At 46.8% G+C, this 24,513-nt stretch overlaps 1 protein-coding gene across 2 annotated transcripts in view; it reads left to right on the top strand.

The window, feature by feature from the left end:
* Positions 1 to 2,286, top strand: part of TNFSF13B (TNF superfamily member 13b) — a 29,775-nt gene extending 27,489 nt beyond the window's left edge. The window contains exon 5 of one of the 2 annotated variants that reach the window (XM_084759474.1): positions 1,125 to 2,286. In XM_084759474.1, the coding sequence (XP_084615600.1) occupies positions 1,125 to 1,237 (113 nt within the window). In that variant the 3' untranslated portion in view covers positions 1,238 to 2,286. The remainder of the gene's footprint in view (positions 1 to 1,124) is intronic. The other variant, XM_084759473.1, reaches the window with a different exon arrangement.
* The last annotated feature ends 22,227 nt before the right edge of the window (positions 2,287 to 24,513 follow it).

The following is a 24,513-nucleotide window of genomic DNA, read 5'->3' on the forward strand; positions in this document are numbered from 1 at the left end:
CTGATACACAGCATTTGGGTCCTCGACAGCATTTTCCGCTTTCAAGTCACAGGGTACATTGTTATAAATTAGGCACACACAGAGGCACCTGACATTTCAAGGAGTTTATTACTATGTTTCTTTTGACCATAAAGGTCAATCACAGTCATTTAAGAAAGCTCATAACACAGAAGGCTGTGAGACGAGGATGCCAGAGCAGAGGCCTGCGCTCAGGGAGAAACTGCTTAACAGTGTGGATTGTTATTAAATAAGGTTTTTCTTTTTAGATGTTTGTTTACTTTTGGCTTTTTTTTTTTTTGAGACAGGGTCTCACTGTGTAGCCTGGGCTTATTTTTTTTTAAAAAGATTTATTTATTATTTATACAGTATTCTGCCCACACGTGTGCCTGCCCACCACAAGAAGGCACCAGATCTCATTACAGATGGTTGTGAGCCACCATGTGGTTGCTGGGAATTGAACTCAGTACCTTCAGAAGAGCAGACAGTGCTCTTAACCTCTGAGCCATCTCTCCAGCCCCCTGGGCTCATTTTTAATGCTGTCTGTGTAGCCTTGAACTCTGAGGTTGGGAATATTGGCATATTTTTTGAACCTTGAAAACTATAGTTTAAATGCAGATTTTAAGGTATTATCAGGGGCCACTGAGATGCCTCAGTGAGTAAAGGTGCTTGGCATTTTGAACTTGATCCCAGAACCTGTGTGAAGGTGGGACGGAGAGCCAGCTCCATAAAGTTGTCCTCTGGCCTTCCCACATCTGCCGTGACATGTGTCCTTACATACCATGCATGCTCACCCAATAATAACTAACACAAAATCAGTAAAAATGAGGCAGCATAATGCTAGGCTTCTCTCAGTGACTACACGAGATTGTCTGAAAGAGCAAGGTTTGGTCTACATGGCGTTTGCACTGGATCCCTGCCTACATACAGCGACACACGTCTGCTAGATAGAATCTGTCGTTTCCTCTCGTAACTTACTTTTATTTACTTTTAAAGCTAACAGAATTATGGCCAGCTGTTGTGAGTGCGGTGCGAGTGCTTGTGCTGACGTTACACAATAGCTTCCTCTAATGCCCTCTCTACTGATCAGCAACCCCAGAATATTCTTGTCACCTCCTCTCTCCCAGGCATTGCGAGGCTGGAAGAAGGGGACGAGATTCAGCTCGCGATACCTCGGGAGAATGCGCAGATTTCACGGGACGGAGACGGCACCTTCTTTGGTGCCCTGAAACTGCTGTGACCCACTTACTGGGCTGTGTGGCCCCCTCACCTCCTCTTCTCTGCACCTCCGAGGGGAGAAAATGAACAACTGGAAATACCGGAAGTGAGGAAAGTCTTCACCAAAACCAAGTTTCTTGCGAGCTGTGTTATTTTGGTTCACCGAATCTGGTCAGAGCAGGAGACAGCAGACAGCCACAACCAAAGTGTGTCACGTGAGTTACGGGAACTAGAGCCCACACTCAGAGGACAGGACCAGGAAGGCTACGCTCTCCAGAGCACGCACCGCACCCTTGCTTCTCGCCTTGACACACACGTTCAGAACGCAGGGAGATTCCTTTTTTTTTTTTTTTTTTTTTTGGTGACTGGAGTGAGAAGAGGACCCACCTCTGTAGGTCACCGAAAAGTTCATGCCAAGTCTCAGGACTCACCTCCTCTTTCGCGTTAAGCAGACTCTCCTCTTCACCAGCTAGGACTAGGAAAAGGTTTCGTTGTTTGTTTTCGTTATTTTCAAGTTTAAAATAAACTCGATTAAAAAAATGTTTTAAGTGTCAAGTAATTGGACAGAAAAGAGCTGACTGTTGGATTTGTCCTCTTTTATAGGTCGAGCTTGCAATTGTTTCTGATATCAAAGCATCCCCTCATTTTGGATCACATGTGTATTCTGTAATAACTTTCAGTTGCTTTATAAAATGCTATTGTAGACACATCAGCAAGCACAGAAATCACTAATGCGAAACTGTAGTCACGCTCACACAAGCCCTGCTTTTGAGGGTGCGTTTGTGGCAGGGGAGAGATTTTTCTCCATGTCCGGTCCCGTGGCTGCTGCTGCTGCAGCACTTCAGGTGAGAAATCCCTGCCGGAAACACCCACCTTGTTTGCTCTGTGACAGTTTAGGTCCGTAGCATGTGACGTCACGTCACGGTGAGGCTCCCCGAGAGGCTCGCGTCCTGGAGGGGTTTCCTCACAGTTGCACTTGGTGTTTCTGCATCTGCGTCCTTCCTTCATGGTGTCTGCCTCCTTCGTATTCTCCTCACCTAATTCCAGTAGATGCTTTACTTCATTAAAGAGGAAATGGAAGAAAAGACCTTTGTTTTTCTGTCTACCTTAAAATAGTGTGAAGATGCCCTTGCTGCCACACAGGAAAGAAAGAATTTAAATCTGTATCACAGGTCTACTGTGGATTAACTTTCCGTTCTCCGCATCTTTTGCTTTGGGGTTCAAGTGAGATATACTTGGGAGTTGATTTTGCTTTTATAAAATAATAATTTTAAAAAGCACAAGCTGTAGGTGGGGACAAGCACTGACCCAGAGGAGTAGCTAGGACTGCCCTAGCGTCACCGCTACAGTTGATTGACAAATGCCCACTCCTGTTATTTCTCTGTACAATCATAAATTTGAAAAACCAGGTGAGCAGTGTTCCAGGCGTTATAAAATAACATGTAACTATGAAGTCAGGATATTTGAGACGTCTCCGAGGGATCTTTTTATATCTACACATTATCTCTATTTCTCAGAAAATGAAGTTCAGCAAAAATACTGGATTTGAATAGGAGTGTTTTATAGAAATATCCTAGGAGTGGCGTATGTGAGTCATAAGAAGGCCCATTTTTAGCTTTCTCCATAATTTGCTGTGCCAGCACTTGTTGTTAGCCTTTTTTTTTTTTATATGATAGACTAATTTGACTAGGGTGAAGTGGGTTCTCACTGTGGCTTTATTTGCATGTCTCTGGTGGTCAATGGCATTGAATATGTTTCCTGTTTCCACGCTAACATCATCTTTTGAAAACCGCCTGAGCATTCATCGGCCCATTTATGCATTTGATTGTTTGGTTTATCAGTGCTCTGGGTCTCAAGCCTTTTACAAGTAGGATTTTGACATCTTATATATTCTTATATATTTTAGATACCAACCCTCTGTCAGACATATGGCTAGTGCATTTTTCTCCTATTCTGTTAGTGAGCTGTTTACTCACTAAATGAGTTGTTTTCATTGCCGCAAAGTCTTTTAATTTCACAGAATCCCATTTTTCAACTGATGGGCCATTTCCTGAGCAGCTGGCATCATGTTCAGGAAGGGCTTGCCTGTGCTGGTGTTTTGAGGTGTGTCTTTCATTTTCCCCTATCAGTTTGAGTTTTAGGCCTCAACATAATAAAGGCTATACCTGACAACCCTACATCATGCTAAACCAAAAAACAAACAAACAAAACTAAACTAAGCTAAAAGCATTTCCACTAACATCGGGGCAAAAAAACCCACACCTATTTAATATGGAAGTTGAACTCTTAACCAGAGCAGTGAGACAAAGAAAAAAATAAAAATAAAAGCAAATAGAAGAAGAAGATGTCAAAGAATCTCTGACTGCAGATGGTATGATTCTCCATACAGAACCATAAGGAAACCCCTTGGGGCGCATGCATTACTTCAGGAAAGGGGCAGGACAGAAAAGTATCAGACAAAAATGCAGTAGACTTCTTGTGGACAAATGGCAAACATGCTCAGAACAAAACAACAACAAACCAGAAAAACAACTCTATTCTCAACTTCCTAAAAACTAGAACAAATAACAAAACCAAGAATAAGTCTGACCAAGAAAGTGACAGCTGTACAAAAAAACCTTTGAAACACAGGAGAAATTGAGACACGAGAAGATGGCATGATCACCCGTGGTCATGGACTACAGGAGCTGGTGTTGGCAAACAGTGATACCACTCGAAGCAGTCCATAGATAAGATGCCATCCCTGTGTAGATTCCAATGGCATTCTCTTATTTCATTTTAGCACTGAGCATCCTGTGTCCTCTTATTCTCTGAGCGTTAGCCAAACATGGCATCTAGGTTAGTCACCATCCACTGCAAGCAGAAGGTTCTCTGATGAGGGCTGAGGCATGGGCACAATGGTAAGTCACTAGGAGTTGGCTCAACCCTACACCCATGTAGCAGAGCAACACTAGCAGGTTCCTGCTTGGGGCCTTTGATCTTTCTAACTACAGGTTCATCATACACAATGCTATTACTCACAGAAATAAAATGCAATTCAAATGGAAACACAAAAGACCCTGGATAAACAAACCAACCCGGAGCAAAATGAACCATGGTATTACCATTTCAGATTTCAACTTATACTACAGACCACAGTAGTAAAATCAGCACAGGCTGGCAGAAAAACAGACATGTAGATCAGAGCTACGGCATCTTAAGTTTTGACATGGATTCCAAGACTATACACTGGAAGAAAGATAGCCCCGTAATCAAAAGTGGATAGAAAAAGGCAGGAAGCCAGATCTCTGTTGCCCAGTGTGGACAAACATCAGCTCAAAATGGATGTGAAAACTGGGAACACGAGAAGAATGTCAGAGGTGAAAAGTTCCGCCTGTGACAAGTCATAGTCAAAACAGGGCGACAGTGACTAAATCCACCCCAGGCTGTGTGTACAGGGGACAGAGATGAAGCCGTTTAGGCAGGGAAAGAGGAGCCTCTCTCTTCCTCCATCTTTCTCTCCTCCGTGAAGGATATTTTCTGCCTACAGCCACAGCTCTTTTTGTTTGTTTTTTGTTTTGTTCTGTTTGTTTTGTTTTGGCTAGAGCCATTAGATTTTTTCCCCCTAGTGCTTAGTTTCTTATTAAATAGTTTATAACGAGGGTATCACGATTTCAGTACCACTAAAGCTTGCTGTTGCTTGGAAAGCTTAACAAATATGTATCAGTCATCGGAGTGCTGCCTTGCAGGCTGCATACGCTAATCAAGAAGACAGCATGCTCAGATCTACACCCATGGGTGCAGAAGACAAACTTACACTGTAATGCCAACGAGAAGGAAGTGAGTTGTCTGGTCTGGTGTTGTCGAGGCATCGCAAAGTAGCGTTTGCAGAGACTTGCCGCTTGTGGTTTGGATAGGGAGCTGCTGCCACTGCTGCCGCCCAGGCTCCTGTGTCTGAGCACTTGCTTCTCAGCTGCTGGTGCCCCTGCCCAGTTTGTGAGACCCTGAAGGTGGAGTTCCATGGTCCGAAGTGGGTCCCACACTGCTTCTGGCCCGAGTTTCCTCTTTCCTGAGATTTGATGATCTGTAGCCACACACACAGACTGTGCCCTCTCAAACCTGAGGCCAAATGTGTCCAGTGCCCCTTCCCAAAGTTGCATCAGTCAAAAATTCAATTCTAGACATCAGCAACAGGAAAGAGCGGCACTGTCTTTAGGCACCTTAAGTAAGGATGAGGGAAGAAGGGAATGATGGGAGGAAAGGCTGAGGTGAAGTTTCCTCCTGGTTCCAAGCAGAGGTACAAATAATGAGGCATTGTCAGCCATGCTTACACGCACCCGAGGGCCCCCCACCTCTGTGACTGGCCGATGTGGCAAGGACTTCAGTGTGTGGGTCAAAGGTCACTTGCCATTTAATCTAGTGTAAGATTGGCATTGTGTGACAGTAGCAAGAAAACAAAACAAACAAAAGCCAGGAGCTGGATGAGGAAAAGCATCCAGGCAGAGGGTCTTCCGGAGACTGGAGGATGTCCACATTGGACCACCCTGTTGGTGTGGGACCAGGGCAAGCAATGAGGAGAGGCCCACGATGTCGGTGCTTACCCAGCATGCCCTTCCTGAGTCTTTCCTGCAGATGAGAGGAACCCCGAGGCTTGCTGTGGTCTCTCCCTAGGGAGGGAGTGTGTGCTGGGGCCCAGGTCACCAGTGGAGTGGGGGACAGTGTGAACAGCACCGAGGAGAGGGTGGGAAAGTAGCCTCATCCCCATTAAATTCTCATTTCCAATAAAGTTATTGCACAACATGGTCAGGGTGACTCCTGGAAATTAAAGAGAAGTTGTTTATTCTTTGCCAAGAACAATCCACAAAATTAAGAGGGTTTCCAGACCCTCTTCCAAATGTCACAGTAAAAAACAAACAAAGAATTTCTAAAACAGAGTGCCATCAATCAAGGAATCGCCTTGGCCAGTCACAGAAGGTTGCCATCAAGGGTTGAGGTGGAGACCTGCAGGAGACAGTCATGTGGTGAGCACAGCCCTTGTCTCCTGTGAGGAGCTGGATATGACTGCATCCCTGGGGTTTCATCTCGCCGTATCCCAGGTGCCAGATCCCGCTGTGTCTTCATATGCTCCCTATGAATTATACAGTGCGCGCGCGCGCGCGTGTGTGTGTGTGTGTGTGTGTGTGTGGTGTGTGTGGTGTGTGTGGTGTGTGTGTATATGTCTGTGAATGCATGTTTGTGCCTGTGTGTGTGCTGTGTGTCTCTGTGTGTGTCTGTGAGTGTGGTGTGTGTATGTATCTATGTGTATATAGTGTGCATATATGTTTGTGTCTGTCTGAGGGTGTCTGTGTCTGTCTGTTTGTGTGTGTTGTGTGTGTCTGTGAGTGTGTCTGTGTGTATCTGTAAGTCTCTGTGTGGGGTTTGTGTCTGTGTGTGTGTGGTGTGTGTCTGTGTATGTCTGTTTGTTTGTGTGTGTCTGTGTGAGTCTCTGTGTGGGGTGTGTGTCTGTCTCTGTGTGTGTGTCCATGTGTGGGGGGTATGTGTGTCTATGTATATCTGTTTGTTTGTGTGTGTTGTGTGTGTCTGTGTGTGTTCGTATGAGTCTCTGGGGTATGTGTCTCTGTGTGTGTGTCTGTGAGTGTGGTGTGTGTATGTATCTATGTGTATATAGTGTGTGCATATGTGTGTGTCTGTCTGGGTGTGTGTGTGTGTATGTTTGTGTGTGTTGTATGTGTCTGTGAGTGGGGGGGGTGTCTGTGTATGTCTGTTTGCGTGTGTTGTGTATGTCTGTGAGTGTATCTGTGTGTATCTGTGAGTCTCTGTGTGGGGTTTGTGTCTCTGGTGTGTGTGTGTGTGTGTGTACTATCTCTGGCATTCCTTATTAAGCGGCAACGGTGTCTTTCTTTCAGGTTACTAGAGACTGAAGATCTTCACCTCTAGAACAGGGATTCTTCAAGCACTCAGACATGTCAAAGATAATAACATGCTGGTGATAAACATGGAAACTGTCCAATAACGGAGTGGAGAGTGCCTGGAAGCCAGCGCGGGAAGAGAAAGAGGACCTGTAGCGTCACTTGTGCTGGCCAGTGCTTTTGTGTTGCTGTGACGCAAGCATAAGGCAAAAACAAGGTAAGGCAGATTTATTCTGGGGACAGTTTCAGAAAACATTCATCCTACCATGGCAGGGAAGGCTTGTGGCAGGAGTGTGAAAGGGTGTGTTCCTTCCTAGTGTGCACCAGCAGAGACCCCCCACTGGAATCGGGCTCCGGGTTTCAGGGGGATTTACGTTGATTATGGCGGGCAGGGCTTGTCAGCTCACTCGCTGTAGTGGATGTAAACATGCTTTTGTTTTGATCCCAAGTGTGGGATGTGAAACAGACTTGTGTGAGGCTTTGCGGTATTTGTCCGCTAGAAACAGACTTGTGAGAGAACAGATGATGTTTGTCCACTAGAAGAGGAACTGCCTCTCATGGGGGCATGGTCTTTGCCAACTGACAAACATCCTAGTATGGAGTCTGAGAAGAGATATATAGATATGTGTCCAAAACAAGAGGCTTGGCTTTTTGGTTTTGGCATCACTTCCTATTGCTTGGCTTCGAGATGCTCCAGAGACTATTTCAAGGTTTCGGGTTCCAGTTGCTGCTCTGAGTTTCGGGGGCTGCAGTTGCAGTCACCTTTTCTGAATTGCTGGTTTGCTATTTAACGGGTCTGCTGGCCTCCTGTTCCCTATTAACCCTTTTTTTCTCCTATCTAGGGTTGGTGGGTTGGAAGGGAGTATAGGCATTAAAGAACCCCAAATAAAATAGGTTTGAAAAAACCCAAAGCCTACAACTCGCTACTGATGAGAGTTCCTATAATATTAACAGCAGCTCCACCTCATCCAAATGCCCACAGTTCAGTCTCTTCTGGGCCTCAAGACTGTGTCTGAGCTCTGACTCTGGGTAAAATGGCCTTCCAGCATACAGTAGCACTGAGCAGATGGTGTCATCCCAAGGGTGGCATTGGAGCAGCAAAGAGCTACTGGACCAAACAAGGGCAATGCAGGACAAACACTAAACCTTGCAGCCCTGGGTCTTGTGTCTGTGGTACATAATTATGGTAAGGAGATCCCCGGCAGGCTTGCGCAGCGCTGCTTCTAAGGGGCCCTTGCTTCCTGCAGCACACTCAGCTCCCTTGGGCTAGCTCCACATGGCGTCTGCAGCTTTCCACACCAGCTATTCCACTCCTCCAGTGTTCTCATGTCCACACTGAAACCCAGGCCACATGTGCAAAGCCTCATGAGTCTGCTGCACAGGGATGCTGACACAGGGACCGCACTCCTCCTGCACACTGCCTGCCCTTGTTGGCTTTCCTCGTGGTCCAGTGCTCCTATGACTCTATAACTGAAGAGTCAGCGTCACACAGAGGAAATGGCAACTTCAGCATCCACGCTGTGATGTAGCTGGTCCGTGGGACCATGGCCACACTGGCCTCTGAGAGCCTGTGTGTCTTCTGTTTAGTGATGCTGATCTCTCTGTCAGTTAAAGCCACTTCCTCTGCATCTGCTTTGTCCACAGCATTCGCTCACTCCCCTTGCCAAACTTCAAGTCCTCTGCTGACTTCTAGGCCTGAATCTCAGTGTCAGTTTGGCTTAAAGCTGCAACAAGTGGCAATGCTATAGCCAATGTACTTTGCTGTATCAAATCTTCCTCTACAGAATCAATCAAGTCATTCACTTTGGGTTCGCATTCACTCAAGCTTTGAGGACACAGGGGAAGACATAGCATGGCTCTTTGCACAAATGGGACATGGCACGATCTATAGTCCAGTCTCCAGCAGAGTTCTGTTCCCACCTGAAACCTCATGTGTGCTGTCTTTTGCGCTCTACCATTCCCAAGGCACTCTGGGATTCCAGCTCCCCGACAGACTCTCCCATTAAGTGGAGCCTAGGTTATCCTAGGACATCTGTAGTCCACACTCCAGTGTCTCCCAAACCCCTACTGAAAGCCATTTACCAAGGTCCACACATCCCTGGGTAGGTGTATCTTAGCAACAGCCTCACTGATATTAATGCTGCTTGTGTCATCACGATGGCAAGATATAAGTTGGGAGCGAGTCAGGAGAGGCATCGTTTGCTTTGACTCCTGGTTGAAGAGAGATTTCAGCCCATCATGCTAGAAGTGTGGCAGGAAGATCCAGGGCGAGGTGACTGGTGCTCACATAGCACAGGCCAGGAAGCAGAGACCCTGGCTACAACCGTAGCATGTGCCCTGTAAACGCCTTCATAATGACCCGCTTCTGTCAGTCATCTTCTGCCACCTAAAGGCCCCATAGACTTTAAAATAGCATTGCAAGCTGTGGACAGTGTTCAAAACATAACACTCAGAGCGCTTTACAGCCGCATCACGATGCTCCTGCCCAAACAAAGACAACAAAAGAGAAGAAGAGACAGAGAGAGGAGGAGAGAAAGGAAAAGCATTTGCAATATTTAGAGTGAAATAGCAAATTAGTAGAAGACGGCAGATCACTCAGATGTTTTATTATTATTTTAGAATATTTGTTAGGATACAATTAAATCTCGTCACATCTTAATAATTTTAATTTTAAATGCAATGTTAATACTTATACAATGTTACTCGTAATGGCACACAATTGCTTTAAAGTACTCAAAACTTAAGATTAGAGTACAAGACAGGTACGGATATAGAGGGAGAGATTAACAAAGCTGCTGTCTCTCCTAAGCTTTTGCACCTTGACAATGTTAGGCAGGGTGGTGAATTTTTGTAGAGTGGGTGAGTTGGGTAATATTTTTCTTTTTCTTACTTCCATCCTTCCTTCCTTCTTTCCTTCCTTCCTTTTTCATTTTTCTTGTGCTGAGTGTGGCTATGTGCAGTGAGTGCCTTTTTCATCAAAGCAGCACCTTCTTGCGCCCTGTTGCACACACGTGCAACCACTAGAGGGAAGCACTGGAACACTTAATGCAACCACCTGCTTTATTAAATACATCCACAGCAGGTCATGTCCCCAGGAGTGACCTGAATTAAAGTTTGCAGCCCACAGTCACTCTCCACAGTTAACTGTTTCCTGCTCTGGTCAAGACTAAGAGCCGTGGAGAGTCCTGGGAGGTCCTTGTTCGATTGCAAGTCCTTGCCCCTTGACCTTTCACCTCTCAATGGTTTGCTCTAAAATCTGAGGAGATCACCTGTCACAGTCTGATGTATGAACATGGGAGCCCCATGTCCCTCCCTCTCACCCCCTTCTTCATACCTTCTATGTACCCAGAGCCCCCAGGCCAGCATGCCTTGCTTGCAGTTATATTCACCACGGTCTTCTTCTGTTTCCAACCACCAAGCACTTAACACTATTTTCTTGCACAAAGATGTTTCTGCAGTGTCTCACGAGATTGATTCATCCAGTCTCTATCAATAATCTTGGTACAGAAATATGCATTGACACATACGTCATCTCCAGCGAGCAGGTATTAGTGACACTTTTATACAGGAAAGACTGCCATGAGCCTGGTCTATAGGCAACTCAACATCTGCGGTTGTCCTGCATTGTTTTGAGGTGGAAGCTGTTTATGTTGAGATGGGTTCATCTTTGCCCTACAAGAAAAGGACGACTTCATCTGAGGACCTGTGGCTGGACATCAGTAGGTCACACTTCCCAGAAGCCACAGGCTCTTGCCTACAGCTCTTTGACTCTGGTGCTCATGGGTTATTGTTTCTCTTCCTGAGTTCCTCTTCCACACATCTGATTGGAGATTGTTATTCCTCATAGAGACACTGAGGCAACGTGTAAGGTTGAAGCTCTTCTCAGAAATAAGTTAAATATGATACAGAGAGCTCCCCATCATAAAGCACTCAAAACCCCGTATTCTACACATTGTCCACCGCAGAAAACAATCTGAGAAACTCATGCTGTAGACAGTCAGACATGTTTGCCCTGCTATGGATATGCACAGGAAGTGTTTCTCCAAGTGATCAGACTCACCTCCCGTGTGGTAATTGTTCTTCATTTGGTTATAAAATGAGCTATCGTGAAGAGATGATCAAGAAATGGTCAATACAGAGGCATTGGAAGTGCTGTTCACCCTGATTTGTTCACATATTATATGCACGTATTAAAATATTATATATGTGTATATATATATATATATATATATATATATATATATATATATATATATATATATGTAATGATTACATGTCAACTGGAAAGTGAACTCTAATATGACCTGATGGTTTCCCAGCTGTCTGCCCGAACTCTCTCCGTCGTCTGCCCTCGAGCCATCATCCCATGTGGGACTAGCTCTCAGAGCTTTACTTTTTACCTCTTGAGGGGGTGACAGCATATCTTCTCTATGTTGACCCCTGTCTACTTTGTTTTCTGTTCCGATGTCTCTGTTCTGTGTGTCTCTGTTCTGACACCATAAGCAAAACCAGCTGCCCAGCGTGGCATCACAGGCTGCCCACGGGCCAGCTGAGAGAGACGGTTATGCAATTAGCCTCCCCTCTTTCTAGGTGACTTTACCTCCTAAACCAAACTGCCTTCACGGTGGAGGCTGCATCTACACTGCATCTACATGCCTTTAATTCATTTCCTTCCTCCCTTCCTCTCTTCTTCTTCTTCTTCTTCTTCTTTTTCTTCTTCTTCTTCTTCCCCTTCTTCTTCTACAGGGTTCTCTGTGTAGCCTTGGCTGTCCTGGACTCACTTTTGTAGACCAGGCTGGCCTCGAACTCACAGTGATCCACCTGCTTCTGCCTCCCAAGTGCTGGGATTAAAGGCGTGTGCCACCACCACCCAGCCTTAATTCATGTCTAATTAGCCTTTGGGTTTAATAATAATGAATAAAGTTTAATAGTCCCTGAGCCTTAGAGGAAGCCACGTTGAGGTCACTCACAGCTGAGACAGAGCCACTAGGCCAGGCATCACTCGGGGTATAAGGATTCATCTGCGCTGGGCACCAACACAGACCAGGGGCCACAATAGTGGTTCTTACTAACATGTGGAATTGTGTTAGTGCAAATGACCGTGTTATTCACATTGACCTTAGAATTGATACCCATCAGTTCTCGCCTCAGTGACTGTACCAGACCACAACCTTGTGAAAACCCAGGTCTGTGCTGTATTTCAGGAACCGTGCACATGCCAGACTTCAGCTAGGAAAATCTTTCTGCAAATCTTCACCCACACACTCTGCCTTGACCTGCAAGCTGCAAGCTGGTAATTATGGAGAATGGCTGTATATGTAACGCGGCCGTGGGGGTGGAAGCACTTCTATTTTGTCCTCATTGTCTACGGTTGGATGCCAGCGCTTCTGCTCACCCAGGCGCTCCCGTCTTTGCCATGGAGACTTTGCAGAGCTCCCCATTTAGTACCGCACACCCCTTCTTTGGAAACACTTAAAACCTGACGTGTCTCACTGTGTGCTCTTGACAAGCAAGGAGAAATGGCCCTTAGATCTGGCTGGGATCCCGGCTGTGTTCCTTTTAGATGTGCCTCGCTCCCCTGCGCCCGAGTTCCTGGTGTGCAGAGAAGGGATGCTCATACAGATCAGGGTTGATGTGGAAAAGAGATAAGTTTAGACAAAGCTGTTTCCATAGTGTCTGTGGTGGCATGTGACACTTGTCCACACAGCTGTGCTCATCTTTGTCAGCAGCCTGGGGCCACTCAGGGCCAAGGCTAGTTGCAGCTTAGTTCTTTTATTATCTCCATTCTCTAGTGCAGGCCTGGGCTCAAAAGAGCTATCCGCTCATGTTTCTTAGTGGAGAAGTTGCTAAGTAAAGAATCCGTTTCACAAGATAGCTGGGGCGGGCCTGCAAGGTGGCTTGGACTATAAAGCGTTTGTGCATAAGCATGGTGACTTGAGTTGGCCACCTAGCGCCCACTTAAAAACCTAGGCATGGCTGTTCCCACTTATAACACCCAGAAATGGCACAGTGACGTCAGGTAGATCCTGAGATCCCCGGCCAGCCAGCCTCAACCATTCAGTGTGTTCCCGGACAGTGAGCAATCCCATCTGGGAAAGAAGGAGGATGGCTCCTGGGGCAAACCAAGCTGGTCCTCTGGCTCCATATGCATGTGTGCGCACACACCCCTGCACATACACATAGGCACACATACATGCAGAAGAGAATTGGGAGGCTGTGTGCCCCTGCTTTGTCAGTCTGCCAGTTTCTGCCTGTGTTTTATTTTGAGGTCACTCTTGTAACTCGACAGAAGCTCTTTCCTTTGCACCATCTCAGCTGTTAACTACAAGAGCAAAATAGAGACTTAAAATGCCCACAGTTGACTTGCTGAGCATCCTACCTCATTCCCAGAGCAGGCTGTCCCTACTGTGTATTCACACCGATTCAACAGTGCTGGCTGTCAGTCACCGTACCAACTGCAAACAATGCCCATTAAGTCACAACTCAGGACAAGGCAAATGACTGTCAAGGTGGCGTTTCTTCATGCCTTGAGTAGTATTTGTGAAACATTGTGACCTCTATTTCGATACATGTAACTTATGTTCTAATAACATACACAGCTATATTAATAAGTACAATTAATTCTTCCACTCTTGTTCTTGACTACATCTCTGGTGACATAGTGGAAAGACCTGTTTGTCTCATCAGAGACTGTCAGGGTGTGAGCACTGAGTCCTTACTCATCAGAGACTGTCAGGGTGTGAGCACTGCATCCTCACTCATCTGTAGAGTGCATGCCACCGTCCTTGGTGATCTGTAATAACCATGGGAGTTGGAAAACTATGGGCAGCAAACCATATTACAGCATTGTTCTTGGGGAAACGCTCTGGAGATCTGAGCCTGGGCAGGCAAAAATGAGTCACATGGGAGCGCAGAGGGTGAGGACATAGAGGCAAGTCCTTTTTGTGAGAAGCTGACTCTGTTAGTGCCCCTCTGCTGGGGTACGGGCATGCCCCCCTTTTTTCTCTACCCTACAGAACCATACAAGAAGCGATAAGGCAGGACCTCGGAGGATCAAATAGACCCTGAGAGAAGCACGAACTCTCCAGGCCTGTTTGTGGGCATCCACGGCTGAGCCCTGAGTGGGCAGAGGGCAGACCCAAGCCACAGAAGCTAAGGCCAGAGTGCCTGACCCGAGCCACTCCTGAGAAACTGGGGTTACAGGTCCGATCCAGCGATCATGACTACATATTGCTGAACCCTCCAGTCTGCACTCCCACACCCCGGAATGCTGAGGCACAGAAATGCTGTTTTCAAGAAAGAAAGATTTGTGTCAGTTAGGGACAGAAATATTTATGTATAATTCATAATTTTGTCTGCTTTGTAGACTCAAGCATTTTCAACTATTTATATTTAAGTATACTAAATATATTCAAGTATCATCAAAGCAACAGGCACTCCCGTTTATCTTGTGAACTTCCCCTTTTGTGCTCCTGGGGGTTAAAAATTTATGAAATTATTTATGCTCCTATGTATTTGTATTATTATTCATGTATGCTTAGTGCACTTCTCCCGGGAAACATTTAGGCATCGCTTTTCATTTCTGAGTTTGCCCGTGGTTCCTCGGTGTCTTACATCAGCATAAACAGCCTTATGTCTGGCTGCCCAATGGGCTAGGCCATTTCTGAGACATAGCAGGGTCAGTTGGAAATGGGCATGGGTGTATGTGGTGCCTCACCATGGTGGCCCCACCCTTTGTGGCAACATTATTGGTTGCTAACAGTTAGAGGTGGTCACCCTGCTGCTACCATCACAAGCTGGTGACATGAATGAAGGGTACCCGGAGAGAGTGCTGTGCTCCCAGGCAGACCCATAGCCTTTTTTTTTTTTTCCATCTAGGGCATCCTGACGGGAAGTCTGCAGGTGTATATGTATATGTTCCAAAAGGGAGGCTGCACTAATGCTTTGAAATTTTGAGCCATGGGATCGACCAGAGATGGAGACCTTTGGCCAGGTTTTGGAGAGTTCACTGCTTGGCTGTGTAAGGGTGGAGAGACATCACCAGTCTCGAGCACCATTCAGTTCTCCAATGTGTCCGTCCCCTTGAGACCAGGCAGCTCTCTTGCAGCACAGCGGTGAGTTGCACTGCTCTGAGGGCTTGCCCTAACTCTCTGGACTCCGGAATGCAAACCAGATATTTCAGATTCGCACCATGATTTCTTCCAAAGTCGTGTCACCCTCATTGGTTATGAATGAAAGGTAACACACACACACACACACACACACACACACACACACAAAAGTGCGCGCGCGCTTCACTGTCTACATAACGTGTGAGACTGACAGATCACATCACAGCATCGTCAAATGACGCTGTGTGAGAACCAGCAACATTGTAGTATTTCTGACTTGGAAGAAGGCTGGCCTGGCCGCTGACTTCCAGGGAAAGTGAGGAAGATGAGGAGTGGAAACAGCTGACACTACTGTGGTAAGAGGCCCCTACCAGAAGTGCAGCACTCAGAGAGCGAGAGAGAGAGAGAGAGAGAGAGAGAGAGAGAGAGGGAGAGGGAGAGAGAGAGAGAGAGAGAGAGGGAGAGGGAGAGAGAAAACGCCGCTATCTGTCCTGGGTTCACTTCTGTTGCTGTGATAAAACCCCTGTCTAAACGCAAAGGGAGCTGGGTGGTGGTGGAGCACACCTTTAATCCCAGCACTTGGGAGGCAGAGGCAGGTGGATCCCTGTGAGTTCGAGGCCAGCCTCATCTAGAGTCCAGGACATCGAAGGATACACAGAGAAATCCTGTCTCGAAAAACCAAAAACAATAAAAAAATTTAAAAATTAAAAAAAAAAACGCAAAGGGGCAGAAAGTGTTTATTTGGTTTGTGATTTCAGGCCACAGTCCGTTATTGCAGGAAAGTGGAGGCAAGCCAGTTGCGTTTGCCACGCCCTGGGCTGACACAGTAACAAGTTCCCCTTGCTCCCGGACTGGGTGCAGAGGGTGTGTAGGCGGGATGAGCATTCCGTTCAACCACTGCTGGCTGCGGGTGAGGGGTCCTTCATAACATCGCTGTTTCACTGTATCAGAAAGAAGGGTGTTTGTTGGGGGCAGTTTCTTCCTGTTTACAGAAACACTCTCTGCTTCCTAACGTTTGAACAAGCTGTCTCTGCCCAGGGCTGGGTGGTTCCCAGGCTGGTCCCTCCAGGAGTTCCTCACTCTCCTGACACAGCCGACTGCTCTCTTCAACTCAGTCTCCAGGCCTCTCCATCCATCCCTGCGTGACCACAGGTGATTGGATCAATAATGTTTAATCAAGTGTATACTTCGCTCTGGGACAGTTTGGGAAAATAACACCCAGGTGTTCTTGTAAGGGTGGATTCTTTCGGTCTAGCACCAGGGTTTGTAGGTCTTGTGTTTCATTATTCTCATATATTTATACATTTCTTAAATGCCTTTTTTATAATTGATTCAAATCTTTGTAATACTTTGAAGTAAAAAAAAAATTATTTTCCCCTCCAAATACTACCCACAAGACCAGCCAGAGTGTCAATTATCAGTATGGGGACCTGAGTTTGTCCATGTATTTGCCATTACAAAGGAAAAACAAAACAAAATAAATGAAAAGCTTCCAAAGTAAAGAGCGAGTGGAGTTCTGGCCCCGCCCCCAAGTTATTATAGACGCAGATATTTTAGTGATTTTATTTAAGAAGCACTATGATCGAAATCTCGTTTGCTAAATATTCATTTTGAATTAGGCTTTTAAGTGGAGCATCTTGCCCTCACCCCAGCTGTAGTGAGCCAGATTACTTTGGCAAAATTACTTCAGCCTAATCAGATGCTATTTCTTAACATGGAGCCTTCTGTAACTACGGGCAATTAATTGAACAGCCTAAAAGGTTCTCTCTCATCAGAGAGATTGTCTTCAGGGATCAGTCATTTTTATGGCATTTGTGAGAAAAACAGAAACACAGAACAGTCTCCAACTGTCAATTGCCAGGTATTGTCTCCTCACTGTTGCTTGTTTTAGAAGGGTGAGCTGGGTTGTGAATGTGGCCTAGTAGAGTGATTGACTATCATGTATAAGTTTGGGTTCATTTCATGAACACACACACACACACACCACACCACACCACACACACCACACACACACCACACACACACCACATACACACACACCACACACACACCCTACACACACACCACACACATACACCCCATACATAACACACACACACACACACACACCACACACACACCACACCACACCACACACACAGCACACCACACCACACACCACACCACACACACACCACATACACACACACCACATACACACACACCACACCACACACATACACCCCATACATTACACACACACACACACACAGAGAGAGAGAGAGAGAGAGAGAGAGAGAGAGTGTAAAACTGGCTGCTCAGACCAAACACCCTTGAGGATAAAAGATTATTGACCATAAATCTAATTCCAGTATTAGGAACTTGTGTGAAAACTAGCTGTTCTCTGGAGAGAGGGAGCGCTCGGTGAAAGAATTATTTATTTCAGCCCATTGTGAGCAATAACACCCCTTGAAGTGATCACTCAAGTAGTTTTAATATTACAAGAAGCCTTTTCCCTGTTAATCACAGGCTCAAAGCTTCACGGGACCATATTCTCACCATTAAAAACTCTGAGTAACTTTCAAGTGGCTTAATTTATTTCAGGGAAAGATTAAGACCAGGAGAAAACTGGGCTTCAGCCCCTCCCTGCTCCTTAACGATGAGCACAGAAGGCCACACCATATCTTTATAGTGTTTGCCACTAGGCGGGGACAGTGGCAGCATCTAAGGATAGAAAGCTTTTCTCAGATAGAGGGCACGGCAATCTGGAATGCTTCCAACTGTCAGCTGCCTCTTAGAAGAGGAGTTGAGCGCAGTCACAGGGGACGCCTACCTCCAAGTCCCCTGCTCTGCTTCAGGTAACCCATTGCCCAGCCCCTGTACCTTCACTCTATTGCACTCAACCCTTCCCCAGAACAGCTGCAGGGACAGGCATGCTGAGGTGGGGAGGGAGGGCGGAAGAAGCAGTGGGAGGGACAGAAGGGAGGGGCAGCATATATCTCCAAGACAGGAGATCTGACCATTGACACCACAAAGCAAAGGTTCATCTTAATGCTGTGTGTCTATTGCCAAGAAGGAAGAAGACAAATGAACCCTTTGGGAAGGCATTTAGGACCTGACATTTCTGAAGAGAATTGTAGAAACACAAACTGAGCTAACCTTGCTTTTGTATGTGCTTGCTCACGTGCTCTCTCTCTCTCTCTCTCTCTCTCTCTCTCTCTCTCTCTCTCTCTCTCTCTCTTCCTCCTTCCCTCCCTCCTCCCCCCTCTCTCTCCTTCCCTCCCCCCTCTCCCTCCCCCCCTCTCTGTGTATGCACACACACATGCACTCACATGTACACACATACGTGGGGGGTGGGGGGTGGGGGGAGGGGCCACAGCAGCCGGTGCTCTTAACTGCTGAGCCACCTCTCTAGCCTTGTCTACTTTGTTTTTGAAGTGACTAAGAGAACAAGGGCCCCAGCAGTAGGAAGAGTACACTGGGCAGCTGTGGCAGGCAGAAAAGGTGGTCACCTTCAGGGTGTTCTGGTTTCCAGAATAACAAAACTGATTATTTTTGACTATGCACTTTATAGAAAATGTTATTTTCAAAATTTTATATATTAAACACCATGAATATCCACAACTGATTGAGAAAAATCACTTTTTCCATCAAGAAAATGCTCTGAAGCATAGTTACTTATAGCTTTTAAAAAACATCTGTTGTGGGCTGGGCACAGTGGGGGAGCATCTAATCTTTTCAATTTGAAGTCAGACTTCGGGCTGGAGCAGTGGCTGCTCTTACAAGGACTGGGATTCAGTTCCAAGAACCCGCACAATGGCTCACAACTGTCTGTATCTCCAATTCCAGGGAACACAACCCAATAAATACCCTTTCTCACTGCCGTGTGCACCAGGCACATACGTAGTGCAGGACATACATGCAAGCAAGGCACTCAAACACGTGAAATTAAAACAGATGAATCTTGAGACAAAGAATGGCTGAATGGGTTGGAAAACTCAAGATTTGACTGTGTAGGACGAGTTTGAGGAAGTCCACCATGCTCGGCTGGGATGTGAGGGTCTGGCACTCTGGACACCGAATGGGCTGCATGCAGGCTTGTGTTTCACGGATTGCACAATAACGAATGATATGTGTCTTTTGCTGACCATGCACTTGGGGTAGTTTTTAGTGTTCTGAAAGGAGACACAATGAAGCTTTCACTCTAGTCCCCTGGGATGTAATCTTATTTGGGGATTTAGAGATGGGTGTTGAAGCAATCAGGTCACCCTGACCTCACCAGGGTGAGTCTCAATCTAGTTTGACGAGCCCACGAAGGCAGATCTTGAGCCTGGCCTCACACAGGGAAAACACCATGTAAGCACAAAGTGAGTCTGCGAAGAAGAAGAGCTGAACACAGGGCAGTCCTTGCCTGGGGGCCCTCAGAGGCGGCTGGGGCACACTGATCTGACTGACCTCCGTGGCCTCCTCATCTGTCCGTAGCTGCTCACTGCCGTTCCTCCATCCAGTCTGTACGCTTTCACGGCAGCCCTCACAGACTAAGGAGGGTTGGCGAAGCTTACTCTGGAGGTAGTGGTTTCTCATTAATGTTTCAAATTGAGCTGATCCAACACAGGAAACTAATGCTGTAAAACTGCCAGTGAGCACCCACGGCAAAAACGTGGCTGCTAGTCCTAGGGGGCAGGGGTGGTCTGAGGTTGGCGGAAGCTTGAGTCTGCTGATCTCTGAGTGAGCTGCAGATTTCTGCTGGCCACAGAGCATTGCTTCTAGCCTCCCACGCACCCCATCCACACAGGGACGAAGTTGGAAATAGCTGAGAATCTTCCTGTGACGAAAACATAGATTGTGTGCATTTCTTACCCATATGACTTGACCATCAGATATATTCATTTGCTCCTGTGGAGACTTCTGTGAGGTCGAGGTCAGGAATCTAATGTTTTCTTTTCCCCCAATCTTATCCTAATTAATCAATTCTTGAGGTCGAAACTCCTGATGTCGGTCTGAACACCTAGATCCCATTGACTTTCTCTTCCTGTACGCAGAGGGGTTTACAGACCAGGGTGGTGAGACTTTACAGAAGGGATTAGGTGCTGAGATGGGAGGAGGGAGCCTCAAGTAAGGCGGGGTTGTGAGTCACCTGGAGAAGGCAAGGATGCTCTCCGCATGTCCTGTCCTCGATGGCGCAGTTGGCTTATCTTACACTGGACGCAGCTTGAATAAATGAGTGATTTACTTTGAACAGGAACTTGGCTTGTTACACTACTTGGATTTGTAAAACTACGCAGACCTCCCAGGAAGGTGAGAAGGAGCCACCCCTGGAGGGCGTGCAGACCACGTACACTGGCTCAGAGGAAAACAGCCAGAGGAGGTACATGACCCTCGGCGTGAACCTAACCCAGAAAAGACTGGGAATTCCTTCAGCTGCAGCTATGGAGAACAAGGAGTGTCCTCGGGTGTGGCTTCTGTGGCCCATGTGTCCTGGCTTGACCATGGAAGGTCCTGTGCACCCGTGAGGACCTGGGAAGGCAAGCAGACATCGTGTCCGCCTCAGGCCTCATTGTGTCCCTGTACCATGTGTGACTTCTCCCCTGGATCCATGGCAGACACAAGAGGAAACACCCCACTCTATACCTCAATTGTCATTCCTGTCCCTCCAGAGCCCTGGCCATCTCTTGTGGTTGTTTCAAAAAATTTCCTGTCACCTGTATGGTTTGTCAACTTATCAGCGAGCATTTCTTGGTGGCCTGTCCCAGCCACTGGAGTTACCATGCCTGACCAGAAGCAGTCTGAAGCCTGCAGGAGTGCCAAGCCCTGTGCAGCTCATGGGGCAGTGTGTGAGGCGAAGGCAGCAGGGACTTTACTTCATTTCCTAAACTTGCCTGTGAAAGGTGGTAGTGTGGGGGGGGGGAGGGAGGAGGAGGTAAGGGGAAGCAGAGGCCGTGACCTCCTGCCTCCCCATCTGGTCAGCTGGCCAGCTGACATTCTCTCTGCATCCTGTAGGGTGGATGGCACTTTATTTTGATGCTTTGCTATTTAACACCCTTTTGTGTCCTTAAGTATGAGATGCTAATAACATTGACTGCATCTTGTTTTTTTAAATATTTATTTATTATGTACGCAGTGTTTTGACTGCATGTACCCCTGCATGCCAGAAGAGGACACCAGATCTCATGGATCAGATGGTTGTGAGCCACTATGTGGTTGCTGGGACTTGAACTCAGGACCTTTGGAAGAACAAGCAGTGCTCTTAATTACTGAGCCATCTCTCTAGCCCCTGCATCTTGTTTTTTAATTCCTCAAATTACTTATTCCGTAGCTACCAGTAGTCCTAAAACTATAAAGCTTAAGGCTCAAATTTGATTTAGGACTCAGCTTCATGCAGCGTCGACACTTTTTGTTTGGTTTGTTTTGATGGTTTTGAGACAGGGTCTTAGTATGTATCCCTGTCTAGTCTCATGATTCACTATGTAGCCCATGTTGACCTCACACACTGTAATCCTCCTGCCTCAGCCTTTTGGGTGTTGGAATTGAAGGTGTCTACCATCATATTCAGGTAAGGTGAAACTTTTAATAAGTTAATAAGCCTTACTCTTTTAAAATATTTCTTGGTTTGGTGTTGGGGGAGGAGGCCGCTCACCCAACAGGGCACACAAGTGGCAGTTGGAGGACAGCGTCTGGGCGTCATCTCTCCCTTTCCACTGTGTGGGCCCTGGGCACAGGCCTCAGGCGGGTTCTTATATGTTCTGTACGGTTTGCAGCTACCGATGAGCCAGAAGTGATACCGTTCTGTCTTTTCCCTAGTGTGCCTTTCCCGTCCCAAGTCCAAGTCCCTGCCTAGGACACGTTCTTCTCAGGCCACAATGTCCTGCTGCAACAGGACCAGAGGTGGTGTGGTTCACAGTGGACCCATGTGTGCTTGCTCACAGTCTGAGAGCACACAGCTGCTGGGGGACTTCCAGGCATGTCCGTGCATGGTGGAAGACATCACGTGACCAGAAAGCATGAAAGAAAGGCGCTGGACTCCTGTCCTCACCAGAAATCCACCCCAGTGGTAGCCCACCTAGAGGACTGTAGCATGCACTGATTCGGGGTGTGGGGGTGGGCAGAGTCTCTCGGCAGAATCTCCTAAAGGCAGCCCTTGGGGTCCACAGGCCACTACAGCACACCCTACATGACCACCCAGCCCCTTGAGCATCCCTTGGCTTGGTTGTCAGGATTTCCTTGTGAGTCAGGTGTTTGGAGGCTTTGGGGGTGGCTGGGTAACGTCACAGCATCGGGCCTACTGGACTTTGTCTGGTGTTCTTATGAGAACAGGGAACTCATAGGAAGGTAAAGTTGCCACTCTCCCATCGCATCCAGAGTTCATAGAAAACGTGTGATTGGTGATGACTGATGCTTCCATTGACTACTGCAAAGGTAGTCATGGTACGTTGCTGCTCAGGGCTGCGGAGACACAGCGCACTTCCTGGAGGGTGGGCAGCTTCCTTAGTTATTTGAAATTCGTCCACATGGTAGATCGATCTTTTTTCTCCAATAGCTGTTAATGTATTATTAATGCGTTTGTTAATGTAGAACTGTTTGGCTCATATGGACTCAGGCATATTTGTGTTATAGCACTATTTGTGTGTGTGTGTGTGTGTGTGTGTGTGTGTGTGTGTGTGTGTGTGTGTGTTTCTGCACTGTGTGCATTCACGTGCTGTTGTGTGCAGTTGTATGTCCATCCATGAGGAGGCCAGAAGTCAGCCTTCCATGGCATACCTCAGGAACGTCGTCTGTCTAGCTCTCTGAGGCTGATTTCCTTCACTGGGTTGGGGCTTGCTATTTTGGCTCAGCTGGAAGGCCAGGGATCCTGGTGGATGCACTAGTCCCCACCCCCACAGCACGGGGTCACGCTTGCATGTCGCCGTGTCTGGCTTCTAGCCTCCGTCCTCACACTGTGACGCAAGCACGTCACCGAGCCAGGCCCCAGCCCTTGTGCATTTGTGCTGTTTAAACTGCTCGCGGTTGGCAGTTCTTCTGACAGGCTTCCGTGCAGGATTGTCCCCCTCAGTATTTGAACACAGTCTATTTTCTCTCTCACGCATGCACGCTCTTTTATATATATTGACTTGCTGTATGTGGTGGAACAGCGTCTGCTCAAGAGGAGACCTGCCTAGGGTCACCCTTGGGGTCACTAACGTCCGTTCTCACCTCATACACTCGGACGCTGCCCGCACCGAGTTGTGTGCCTGCCTCGTCTGGATCCCCGCGGCCCCCACCTTCTGGAGCAGCCAGTTTCTCAGCTGGTCCCCCTGGTTCCTGGGCCTCAACATAAGCTGGCCGAAGCAACCCATGTTTCGTTTGTCCGATTTAATGATTTAATTTCCGGATGAAGCTCTGCTACCTGCCTTTCTCTCGCTGACTCTGTGTTCCTTCCGTGTGTAGTTGTAGACCCTGGAGTTCTGTACTGTTCATTTAAAGTCTCACACGTGGAGCAGCTGCCTCTGTGCGAGATGAATTGGAAATGTTGACTTGGCGGATTTCACTGATCTCAGCTGCAGTCACGCCCCACTGTGTGGTACTGTTGCGGGCATGGTGCTTATGTTTTTTGTTTGTTGTTCTTGGTCTATGTGATGAGGTAGAGGCTGTGCATGATGATTTAGAATTAAGGTGATTGCCAGTTCCTGGTTGCCACAACTATTTCCTTTTAATATGTTTCTATCCACGCTCTCAAAACTAGCATAGTAGCTTTGCCGAAGCAGCTATTATGATCTCTTAAGTTTGTGTGTGAGAGTAATTAATAAGGCACATTAATAAGCAGATTCAAATGTATCTGACATTTCAAAAAGTCAGTTACAAAGACCAAGCAGTGTTTGTCCCTCAGTAGTTGATTCTCTTAATATAAATATGCAAATCTAATAAAATTATAATCAAACTTCCAAGAGAATTTACTTGATTTGCAATTGGATAAGTGGTTTTAAAATTTGTATGAAATGTAAGCCTTGGGGAATAGCAAATAAACTCTTCTAAAATCTATTTAGCAGATGTCAGCAAATATGATAAAGCTGCTGGACTCAACTCAATGTGGGGTTGCCACAAAGATAGATAAATAGATTTGTTTAACCAAATAGTGAATCAAATAGCATTAACCACATTGAAGCCAGAAGCAGTTCAGTGCTCGTAGGGTGATATATTAAACACACATGGTATTTAGCTCCTTAGGAAAGGATTGGCTTCTCTGACAAATGGTGTTGGCCCGCTGCCTTTCCATGGGAACTGGGACACGAAGGCCTAGACAGGAGGCCTCTGTCAGCCCGGCCTTAGGGTCTCTGTGCGTAGGC

Source organism: Acomys minous, assembly GCF_964271855.1.
Source record: "Acomys minous genome assembly, chromosome: 15".
Taxonomy (NCBI): domain Eukaryota; kingdom Metazoa; phylum Chordata; class Mammalia; order Rodentia; family Muridae; genus Acomys; species Acomys minous.